The following is a 12,342-nucleotide window of genomic DNA, read 5'->3' as shown; positions in this document are numbered from 1 at the left end:
AAGCAGCTTGATAGTGGTATCTCACCTGGTTGCTACAACTTGAAACAGCTTCTCATTTCAGATACACAGCTACTCTTATACTTGCTTGTGCTAATCATTCTCCACACACAAAATCTTGTGGCCAGCATAAAGAATTAATGACCCATGAGTTTTTTATGACCTTGAGATCTTTGAATAGGACCCTGGGTGGTGCTGAGCTGCTGTAATGTGTTTGAAAATATTAGTGTGATGTTAAGTCCAATATTCTTAGTTAAATGTACTGCATAGCAGTTTTAGCTTCTATCAGTCTTTATTAGTTAGGTAACTTCCCCCCTGCCATTATTACATGAGAAAGGTGGAAGTCTTCTGTTGTTCTAGATATTGTCAAGCTTTTTGTTACTACTACATAGCAATTCCCATGAAGTTATGATTATTTTATCTATTCTGAAGAATATTTTGAGATTTCTTTTTGTACTTAAGTGTATGGTTTTAAGTACAGTAACTAATGAGATGATAAAACTCAAATCAAAAGAAAATGCTACCATGTCTAAATAGACGAGCCAAAAAGAAATATGGTCTGCTTTGTATCTCATCTAGACTTAGCATCTAGGAAACGTTTGAAGACTGAGGCTGCAGATATGAGCTTTCTACCTGCAAACCTCTTGTTTGAGAGGTTGAGAATTAGAAAGGTATACTTTAAGACTGAAGAATACACGCATAACATAGATCAGGAAAACCTTATTAGAATATAGGGATTGTTTTATAAATGATAAATGTGTCAGATGGACAAACTTTGAAGTATTTTATGGGAAACACCTCTGCAGCTAATGAAGCTCTTAGCTTCATGAATTGTTTGATGCTTAAAAGAACAACAAGAGACAGGAGAGTGTTTTGTCAATGGTAAAATAAGACCTTGAGCTATAAGACTGAAAATAAAAGCTGTGTCATTGGAAGACTTTTTCTGTTGAAGAACACTGAAGCCTGTTAAGTAAAGTCACCAATAGTCAGTAGCCATAAAATGTGTGTAGGATTTTATTTCTAGGAAAGCTATAAATCAAGTAAATCTTTCTTATGTGGGACCCCTGAAATTTTTCAGAGTTGTTCAACCACACCAGCAGCAGATTTTTGAAGATGACCTACCAGCGAGTGGAAATGAAGAGCAGCCTGGTCCATCTAAGCGGAAACGCCAGCCAAGTATGTCTGAGACGATGCCCCTGTACACCCTATGTAAAGAGGATTTAGAGAGTATGGATAAAGAGGTGAGCATAACTAATTGTGACAGGTTTCTAATATAATGATTGTTAGTTACGCATAATAGTTTAGTTTCTGTTAAATTATGCATATATGTGAACCAACCTTATATGCCACTGTAGTAACCTGAAACAAAAGCTGTAGCTGACTAAGAAGTACAGTTTGGTTTAAAACACAACTAGGTTCTACAAAGCAAACATAAATTCAGGAATTGGAGTACTCATATGTTTAAGTAGGCCTTGAAAGCAGAACTTCATTTTAGTATAGCTTTGTATCAAGAAACATCTTAGCAGAGTTGCTGTGTGGTAAGTTTTGCTAGGTCTCACTTCAAAATAAATCTGCAAATAATTTGGACCAAGTCAGTGGCAGGACGGGAGAAGAGAGGTCTGCATATAAAGGGCGCGGGCTATAGGGAGTATCAAAGAGCCAAAGAAGAGAATGGGGCCTCATTATCCATAAATGTGTAATTGCAATGCTGTTAAGTCACAGTGTCATAGTTCTGCAGATGATGGGAGCTTTCTGTTACAGAAAGAACTGTATTTTTTTTCACTACCACACTGTTTGAAAATGATTTTGGTCCTCTACTAGCTGTTTTTTTCAGTTATTTTCATATGCACTTTCTTCAAATGAACTGCCTTCCTGTATAATACCAAACGATACGTAGAAGGGAAAAAATCCTATCATTGCATGCTGTGTTTTCATGAAGTGATTACAGTGTACATGACTCTACTGTAAAATCTAGTGATCCTGGAACTTTAATTCATCTGTGAGCCTAGATCATTAACTAGGGCTGGAGACAGGAGTGGATAACTTGCTGGTTTCTGGCAGTAAGTTGCTTATGAGGTTCCAGCCATAACAGGCCTTCAGAGTTATCTTCAGAAAATATAGTAAAAACATGAGAAGGAAACGGCACGCTTTGTCAAGGAAAACTTTTATGTATATAACATACCATAATTTCGAGATGTGCTATTGTTAGAGAGATCCTGGAGGAACTTCAAGCTGATATTTTAGGGGAAAGTCCAATAACTTTTAACTACTGCAATAATCTAACATGAATTTCACATCAGTGCTGTTAACTTTGCCTAGTAACTCTTGGAGTTGACAACTTTGATTTCTCTTGTTTATTTGTTGCCCATTTTATCTAAGACTTTCACAAGAAAAAGTATTTCTTCTTATCATGGTGCCAGTTCCTGAACCCAACTGTTTCTTCCTTCGGTGCTTTCAGTGGCACCTAAAGCAATTTGTTATTGTGGGTAGTTTTTATGTCTGAGTACTAATGTTTTGTAATGGTGTGGCTTTTGGAAAACATTAATGAATTGCTGTTGCGGTGTATGCGCTTAGCCAAAAGAGTGTGCATGTTTTTCATAAGTGCTGCAAAAAGTTTTGGTTTTTTTCAAGATGCTATTCAGGAATCTTGCTAAAACCCAGAGCTTCTGGTACTGTTTGTTTCGTGATTCATTACTCTTTATGTTGCTACAGACCAAAGAAATGAAAGTTTTTCAACCTATCCTACAAATATAAATATCTTAAATTATGATTTATCTTAAATTCTCATTTTATTTAGCTTGCATATTTGGAAAACTAGACTAGGTGAACTACAGAACAAATTAAGCCTGATTTCCAGGGCATTGTTTTCATAGTTGACTTAGCGTGGATTCCAAGAATGTGATTTGAGGTTACAGTTGCTGCCAAAAGGTTTTCCTTCCAATGGTCTCTGTTCCCACCAGCAGTGTCTTTATGGTAACATTTATATTTCTCTGATCCTCAGGCAGCTGAATCAGAAGAAACTTTTTTTGTTGTTGTTGAGGGTGTATGTTTTGGGTTTGTCTGGTGGGTGGTGGCGTGTTTCTGGTATTTTACCTCCCCAGCATGGTTTGATCAGGGAGCAAACGTTAGCATTGACATGGAGAAAAGTGCATGGAAGATGTATAACATGGAGGTTGAGCTGGAAGTAGTAGTGTCATCACTAACCTTTCCAGAGTAGTCTTGTGACTGTTACCTTCATCCTGCTGAAGATGTGTTCATGAACAAGAAATGTAATTTAAGTAATAAAATGGGATTTAATGGTGTCATGTGGGAGTATGCTTATGAAAAAGGAGGAATATGTGTGGTAATGTAGTCTGCAAAATGTAAAAAAAAAAAAAAAAAAAAAAAAGCTTATACAAGGCAGTGTGGAAGCTGGAAAGAATTCTCCAGTCTAATCAGTTTTTCATTTTCAGTGTGAAGCGTTTGTTTTCAAGTGGCTTAAAGCAAGTGACAAATTTAGTCTTGCTGGGTTTCTTCACTCTGAGGTTAGTTTTCTGTAGAGAAATGATGATGCTGTTATGCTAGGAATCAGTGTGCTGGTGCTGTTTATGTTCATGGAGCACTTGCTGTTGTGAAGTGGCTGGCAGATGCAACAAGAAAAGTTACTTGGTTTTGTAAAGAACATAGCCCAAAGCCATTGTAAAATAAGGAAGGTAATCTTGCTGCTTTTTGTTGTTTAAGATTTTGACATTCACTCATCTCTAAGAGGTTAAATAACATAGAAATAATTAAATGTTAAAATATTACGTTAAAGCAATTATTTTATCCGTTATCTTATGTGATTAGTAGAGAAAGCTGAAGAAATTTGTCCAGTGCTACTTCTAATAACTCAGCAGTGAAATCATCAGTGTGGAATTGAAAGAGATTCACAGAATCACAGAATGGCCAAGATTGGAAGGGACCTCTGAAGATCATCTAGTCCAAACCCCCATGCCAAGCAGTATCACCTAGAGCATGTTGTGCAGGATGGCATCCAGGCAGGTTTTGAGTATCTCCAGAGAAGGGGACTCCGCAACCTCTTCGGGCAACCTGTTCCAGTGCTCTGTCACCCTCACAGTAAAGAAGTGCCCTCTCATATTCAGTTTGTATCCATTGCTTCTCAGCCTGTCACTGGGCACAACTGAAGAGTCTGATTCCATCCTCTTGACGGAATCACCCTCCCTTCAGATATTTATATGCATTGATGAGAAAAGATCAATAAGTTATTGCAGCAAAGGACATAAGTCTACTGTGTCCCTAAGCCTCATCACCTTACTAGATGAAATGATCATGAAAAATAATGTCAGCATTCTGTTTTCTCAACACTTTAGGGAAGACTGGAGGCCACTGTGTTTTCTCATTTCTAAATCAGTGTCTATCCCACATCTCCTCTTCCTTTCACATCACACCGTGTGGTTTGTTTGATAGGCTACCTCAGACAGCTCTTTGCCAAGCATATCTTGGGCAAATTTTTGCAGCCACGGTCTCACCTCCATTTCCTTGATTCAAATAGGGTAAATCCTGAAACACGTCCATGTATCATTCTTTCCAACTTGCTTATTTGGTGTTCTTTTAGAAATCTTCCTTTGAGTACTGTGTGCAGTTTGCTACAGTGGAAAGGAGAGAAGAAAGAAGGAAAGTCAAACATTTAAAGGAAGCTGGATATCAGTTGTTTGCTTCTGCTATTTTGTGTTTTGCTTTAAAGAACTTATTTTCCATTGAAAACAGAAGCAATTCTAAAAAGTATCTCTGCAATTTTTTTCTTTATTTTAATTTTCAGAAGATGTAATATTTATTTTAAGTCAGTATAGGTAATGGTCAAGTTGTAGGTATGTCATCCTTATCAGAAGCATTGAGATTGACTGTTATTCAGGCAGTTGAAAGAACTCTGAAAATGTAGTTTAGCTAAAGCTAGTGAAATTTAAATTATCAGCAAGTGAAACACTTATTTATCTTTTCTCAGTTTGATATTTGTCTGCAGAGCCTTAGTTTGCCCACTAATTGCATAGAGCTGGCTGTCTGATACTTTTTATGGTTATTAGGAGGACATCATGGTCCAAACTTGTTCTAAATGTAGCAGCTTTAAGTGTTTGTAAATAGTTCTGGGTTTTTTTGATGTAATGTTTTACATGGAGATAACTGGTTACTGAAATAGGAAGAAGGATTATTATCTACTTTGATATTAACTCAAGTAGGCAATTGATTTTGGACTGCTTTTGCTTCCAGAGGTTGCTTAGAAAACATAATTTAAGCTCGCTTTCACAGTCTCTGGTGTACTTGGACATCTTACATTTATTCCTCCATACAAATAAAAATTCATAAAAAAAAAAAAATACTGGAACCTTTTGGCACATTCAGACAGCATACTATTAATACTTTAGTCTTGTAGCTAAAAACTGGACCTACCTATATGTAAGGAATAGTTAGATGGCACTCATAAAAAAGTTGATAATTAGGTGCTATTCATTTTGCACAAGATTCTGTGTAATATGATTACTCAAATTCTTGGCAGGTCAGGCCATTGTTAAGAGAAAATGTAATGTATGATTGAGGCTGATTCACTTCTCTCATGCTCAGATGTCTTAACAGGTAATTTAATCAGGAGATAAGTACAAATGGTTATGCTACAACAACAGTTATTAATGGGCTGTACTAAACAAATATTAACTGAAGAGGCAGCTGTGCTTACTTCAAAGTTGACCTCTGAGGAATCTGATGAACTGTATGTATAGTAATAAGATTTTGATTGCCTGAGTTCTGTCTGGATTTCCCTGTTTATTCTATTAACAATCAGTCAATGATTGACTAGATTTACTTGTAATAAAAGACGTTCCTGCCATCTTGTATGTTTTTCATACTTCTCTGATGCAATCAAAATATTATTCAGATCCTCTGCCATTCTTTCAAAGCTGTTCTCAAAATTGTTTTTGTAAGGAGTCTTGGCGTTTCAGAGGATTTTCTCAAAGTATTGAGAATAGTAGCTTCTTTTTATATATCACTATCATTCTAGCACTTCTGCGAAGCATAGAGTAGAAATTATTATGCAAATAAGATTAAATCTAAGCTCTTCATGTTTTTGCGGATGTAAACAACTTTTGTTGTCCTTTAAAGTTTGCCTGCTGTGTAGCAAATATTTTATTCTAAAGTTACTCTAACTGAAATAGAAACTGGATCTATAAACATCCACCTATAGAATATATTTACAGGGTGTTAAAGTGAAGGTTGAATATTCTGTAGAGAAGAAAACATTTCCATACATTCTGTGTTTGATTTTTCTGGGCAATGCTGAATAGGATTTTATGTATCTGCAGCCTTCTGTGTTTTGCCTTAGTAAAGAGAAGCCATAAGTCTTTTTCAACTGTCTGCTTGTTCACTGAAAATGGGGCTAAATTTCTCTAAATGTAGCTCAATAACTTCGCTTGAACATATGCATCTAACTCCATATTCTAAATCAAACTCAGCTAGGCTGTCAACGCTACTTGGACTTAGTTAAAAGTGAGTAGTCTGAGCAATATAAAACAATTTGGAAGCTGATCACTAACATAATTCTGAGCATTCTGTATATAGGATCTAACTGAGCCTCATCACATATCTGAGCTTATTTTTACACTAAAATTTTAGTTGTTTTTCTCTGTGAATAAAATTTAAACTCTTCTGTTGAATTCTTGGTCCAGGTCTGAACTATTTTTTCATGCCTGTTATTTTATAAAGATGCTCCGATATTGGTATTTCAACCTAAGAAAAAATATTAGGCAGTATAGCATAATATATGCTAGGTGTTATGGAATACTTTTAGAAATGTGCATATTTGAGGTAAAATAGCTTTTCTTTGCTTTCGTGGAGTCTTTTGTCAGCTGCTGGCATCAGACAGCAGTGAATATAGCCACTCAGCTCTCTCTCTGTGTGCTAGTCTTGCAGTTGCAAGTGTTCTAGCTACTTTGTCAACATTATCAGGAATATTTCCACTCTGTGTACAACTTTAACATAGACTATAAAAAAAATGCAGAACTAGAGGCCCCTACTGATGCAAAAAATTCCATGATGTGAGGCAGTCACAAAATCAATAATTACCAGAATAACCATGTTGCTCTAAGTTTTTGGTGTACCATAGTGGTATTAATTTTAGATTGAGAGAATGTAATTGGTATTCTTATATTGTTCTGTTTTTTATATATGAGCTTGCACCTTTTCATAACAGGGGTTACAGTCAACTGTAGACTATGTTCTCTGTCACTCCGCATAGCAAGTATAATATTGCTTTCCTTGAGATGAGCACAGACAGCTGCCTATCTCAGATATTTTAGTGCTCTGACATCAAACTTCTTTCATCAGAGGTATTGAGAACTGGATACAGCTGGCATACCACGACACAATGATCATCTCAAAACTTGTATAGCATGCATCACCTTCATATTGAGCCCACCACTTTTGAAACTGACCACTGCTTAGTGCCTGAACTTATCTTCTTTGTGTCTGTGTTTGGTGGGTTGTTTTTTTTTTTTGTTTGGTGTTTTTTTATAAATATCCAGAACTAAGCATGGAATGAGTGGTCTAGCTATGCAAGGCACTTTTTGCAGACGCAGTGCCCATATCACTTTACTGCTTTGTTTAAAAACCCCATGCTTTGATTATACAGACTCAACAGTCACATTGCCCAGGTCAGCAGGAACCATTTCAAAACCAACTTGGCTTCACTATCTTCTTTAAGCTTCCATTAAAGCCAATTTAGAAATAGTTTTCCTCCATGTTCATTATTTCAATGGCTTTATTAGCTTGAATGCAGTAATAAATGTCTGTTGGCTATTATGATAATGAGACCAATCTAATAAGGTATGCTGAAGAGGGAAGTTCACTGACGACCAGGCAGTGCTTCATGAAGCCAGCTGATGTCTGGTAATGGTAATGCTAACCTCAGGTAAAATGAAGTCCTGACACATCCAAGCTGGTTATGCTTACAGATAGCTTGGATCAGGGAGGGTTTACTGGTTTGTTCATAGTATGTGGAAAAAAAACTTACACTGAAGACAGCATATCTGCATTTATGTAGCACAAAGTTTTGGAGCCCATAAGTCCTACTGTGTCCTGGTGGATTTACACAGTGGTAATTTAGGTTCGTTTGCAGCTGTGATACAGAAAATCTGTACTTGCATTCTTCTACAAAAGCAAAGTTTTCTGGTTATGATACTGTTTAATAATGAACTGTTTCTTTGGTCGCAGCATTTCAGGAAGTGTTTGTCTCCTGTGCTGAAGCACATTAGAGCCTTAAATGTAATCTAAATAATCTGTAATTCAGATTAAAGTAAATTAGTACTAATCAAGCTCCCTGCCACCCTTTGATTTCTTAAAATAACAAAAAAAAATGATTCTCTCAGAAGCTTTCAAGGATAATGTGCTAGGTAGTAAGTGTACCTGCAGCTTTATTGCAGTATTAAATAATGCCTTTGCTGATGAATTGAAAGAGAATATGTAGGTTAGTGTTCTGGTGCTTTTTTCACAACAGCTGAGAATTTATGTTTAGAAGTACAAGCTGCAAAAACAACTTCATTTTCCACATTAAAAAAAAAAAAAAAACTCTTCCACAAGTTCAGTAGATTTTGCTAGATAAAATAAACCAGTGAGTGCATAGAGAAGGTTGTAGAAGACTGTCCTGTTCTGTTTTTAAAACCAATTGGACAGACAACAAGATGGATTGATGGTAGAATTCTACCCACACTTCTACAAAACTGCCTGTGTTGAGGAACATGATATCAATTGGACTAGAATGGGAGTGAGTTTCAGCAATAGATTATACTTAATTCTAGTCTTTGTTATCTAGGAATCCTATTGTATGTTTGTTTGTTTTTAATTTGAGTAATCAATATGTTGTCCTCTACAAAATGCTTGTGGACGTAAGCACCATAATAGATGTAGTCATTGTCTATCGATTTTGTCATTTTTGTTTTATTTCTTGGTGGAATTTCATGAGAATAAACGCTGTCAGAAGGCACTTGAACATATTTTGTTGATCAAAAAATTGTTGTACAATGAAGCTTATATTCAAAGAAGAAATGTTTTGAGGGAATGATTGGAAGCAAGACAAGTAGAATAAATAATTTTACATTGATTTTTTCTGTTTTTTTATAACATAAAACCAGAATAGGAGCTCAGAAACAGTATGCTCCATTAATACTAAAGTCCCGTTACTGTACTGCCTTCAGCACTTCGTTAGCATCTTACTACAAGTGGCTCCCATTGGCAGTGAAATGTGTCAGAAAAGATCACTCAGAGCTGAGAAGCCGTGTCCCCTCAAATTGCAATTGTGTCGTTTCGTATGTTATGTCGTTTTCGTATGTTATGATTTCCACCTTTGTGTCATGTTTTGATTGTATTTAAACTCCTTTTGCAAGTGTTCTTTCATTAGCAAATTAGATTGATTTATGTTAATAAAGTCATGATCCCTAGACTAGTTTTGCATGACGCTTCGTAAAAGTTTACGAACAAGAAAAATATTAAGACTTATGGCAGAGCTATGCCTTAGGTAATAACTAGATTGTTTTAAAATTTTGCAAGTTTGTCTTATCAAAGCTTCATACTGTATGTCTGCAAAATACAGTTTAAGTAGGAATGGTAGCTCTGAGAACAAACTATCAACAGGTGTTTGACAGCATCAGTAGACATTTCTGTAGATTTTCTAGTCTCTGGATGTTTAGATAATGCTTTTTTCTTTTTTTTTTTCTTTACAAAAAAAGTGCAATGGAATTTTCTCCAAAGACTTTACCTGTAGATTCCCTCACCAGCTCATTCCTCTAAGATGTGGATTAGTCTAAAGTAAAGTCAGGAAGCTTGGCAAAGTATGGTTCTTAAGGGCATGCAGCTAAGGCTTCTGTTCCTTTGCAGGTTTTTTGGGTTTGTTTAAGATCTGTAGATATGGGAAAATTTGAAAGATTACCCAATGGCACAGATTTTACTATCCATAACATCATAATCAGCTGATAATGTCAGTAAGCTGCAAAAGGAGCAGATGGTTTGGTCCACGAGTTCATTAAATTCTAAGTTGTTTGAGAGAGCATGTGGCCTCTTCTCGCAGATAGCTAGCGATAGGACAAGAGGGAATGGCCTCATGTTGCACTGAGGAGGTTCAGGTTGGAAATTAGGATAAATTCCTTCTCAGAAGCAGTGGTTAGGCATTAGAACAGGTTGCCTAAGGAGTGGTGGTGGAGTCACCATCCCTGGAGGCCTTTAAGTAAAGGTTGGACATGGTACTCAGGGACATGATTTAGAGAGTGCTATTGGTGGTTGGGGCATGGTTGGACCAGATGATCTTGAAGGTCTTTTCCAACCCTATTGATCCTATGATTCTAATGCTTTTAACGTGGGTTTTCCAAGATATTGGTCTGCTTCCTGTTGCAGATTTCCACTATTCAAGTTCTGGCTATGCATGTAACATAGATGCTTATCCAAAGTCTGTAAACAGTTGTTTGTTGCTGGTGTCACGTATCGTTATGGCATGGATGCTTGTGTAGACATAACATAATTGTGAAATGGGACAGGCAACTTGTGTAGGCAATAACCCACCTTAAAAAGGTACTCAGAGGTAATTAAGCTGTTAATACCACTGAGATGTAGCTTATCAAGCAATGAGATAATCCAGTCCAGCAGCAGGATGCTGAAGGTGACAGCTCTGATTGCTTCTAGAGGTCATCTTGCAAGATCAGAAAATCTGTACTTAAATTTAAACTGATTATCTAGTTGTTGAATGTGTAGTGATTATTTCACTTTGATGCTAGGTAGTGTTACACAGGGGAGCAGGAAAAAAATTGGGATAAAGCAAACTAAATTCCTCCTCCCTTTTGATGCAGTTTTCGTTCAGTAATTTTTCTTTATTTGGCTCTCTCACAAACACTATATCAAACACTGAAATGGTATTTATGGTGTAAATACTTCCAAAAAAGCTTCCAGTCATTAATTTGAAAAGCATGTATTTTCTGTCCTGTTGAGAGCATGCTCTAAGTCAAACAACAAAGTATCTTCTCATCTTCTGAGCTCCTTTCTTCTTGCACACTGATTCCAGTATAGTAGTATTAAGATTGGAAGGGATCTCAAGAAATCATCTAGCGCAACCTTCTGCTCAGAGTGCAGGTTAAGACCAGGTTGCTTAGTGCTTTGTCCAGCTGGGTCTCGAAAGCCTTGAAAGACAGACTCTGCTTCTCTCTGCATAGCTTGATCAGATGCCTGATTGATCTCATGATGAAAACATTTTCTTCACGTCATGCTGGAACACCCCTGTTTCAGCTGGCAAATGTTGGCTCTTGCTGTGATGTGCTTTCCTCCCTAAGGAGCCTGACTTAGTTTTCTCAACAAATGTTGTCTTTGGTACTATAAGGTTGGTCCCTCTTCTCATCCCCTCCACGTTTTCACTTCTTCAGGATTAACAGGCTCCAGTTCCTCAGCAAGTGCTTGTCTTGGTGGCCTTCAGCTGAAATTGCTCTGGTACAGTCACTGTTTTTCCTGTATCGGGGAGTTTGCAAAACTGAATGCAGCACTCTAGCTGTTATCTAACAAGTGCCGAAGAGGAATAGGGACAAGATAATTAATCACTTCCCTTAATTTGCCAGCTACACATTTGTTAGTACAGCCCGGTATGTCATTATCCTTCCTTGCTTCCAGGGCACATTGCTGACCCCCACCCCCCCACCCCAGGTCAGCTTGCTGTCCACCAAGATCCTATAGGTCCTTTCGAGTAGAGCTGCTCCCTAGCCATTCAGCTCCTCATCTGTACAGTTGCTAAGGGATAGTTTGTTCCATGCACTGCAAGAGGCTTCAGTATCTGTTTAAGAAGGAAATACTGATCTTTGGTCTTCTGCTCACTCTGCATGTACGAGCTCCCCTAACCTTTAAACATAACGTGGACAGCCTGTTCTGTCTGACCAGTTCTCAATGCCCATCTGGAGTTTGGGGGGGTTTAATTGTCAGTGTAATCACTGTTGTTTTGGATGTAATCAAAAAAATACATATGCAAACTTAGGAATGCAGAATAGCAACTCCTTGATAAAATGAAACTGTTTCTGAAATAACTGTACAAGAGAACATTGGGGCAGGGGCTTATGTGTTTATTCTCCTAATACAACCAGGCGTACAATGAGTTTCCACCCTTTAATATTAACTGTTCTAAGAAGGGGAAAAAGGCCTTTTTTGGAAGGGGGAGGGAGAGACACAGTGTTTGGAAGTGACAAAACTGTAGATTCTGTAGACAGTCTGCCTTGCTGCCCAATTAACCTAATTTCTATGGGAATACAGTGAAGTCTATGAAAAGAAATAGTTCTTGGAGGTTTTATGGATAAATGTCTA

At 37.1% G+C, this 12,342-nt stretch overlaps 1 protein-coding gene across 1 annotated transcript in view; it reads left to right on the top strand.

Annotated features, from left to right (window-relative positions):
* The window catches only part of CTDP1 (CTD phosphatase subunit 1), a 95,198-nt gene that overhangs the window by 48,078 nt on the left and 34,778 nt on the right, over positions 1 to 12,342 (top strand). Inside the window, exon 11 of the mRNA XM_035549845.2 lies at positions 1,076 to 1,238. Coding sequence (XP_035405738.1) covers positions 1,076 to 1,238 — 163 coding nt within the window. The remainder of the gene's footprint in view (positions 1 to 1,075; positions 1,239 to 12,342) is intronic.

This window comes from Cygnus atratus, chromosome 2 (assembly GCF_013377495.2).
Source record: "Cygnus atratus isolate AKBS03 ecotype Queensland, Australia chromosome 2, CAtr_DNAZoo_HiC_assembly, whole genome shotgun sequence".
Lineage (NCBI taxonomy): Eukaryota > Metazoa > Chordata > Aves > Anseriformes > Anatidae > Cygnus > Cygnus atratus.
This window is presented reverse-complemented; position numbering and strand designations above follow the sequence as displayed.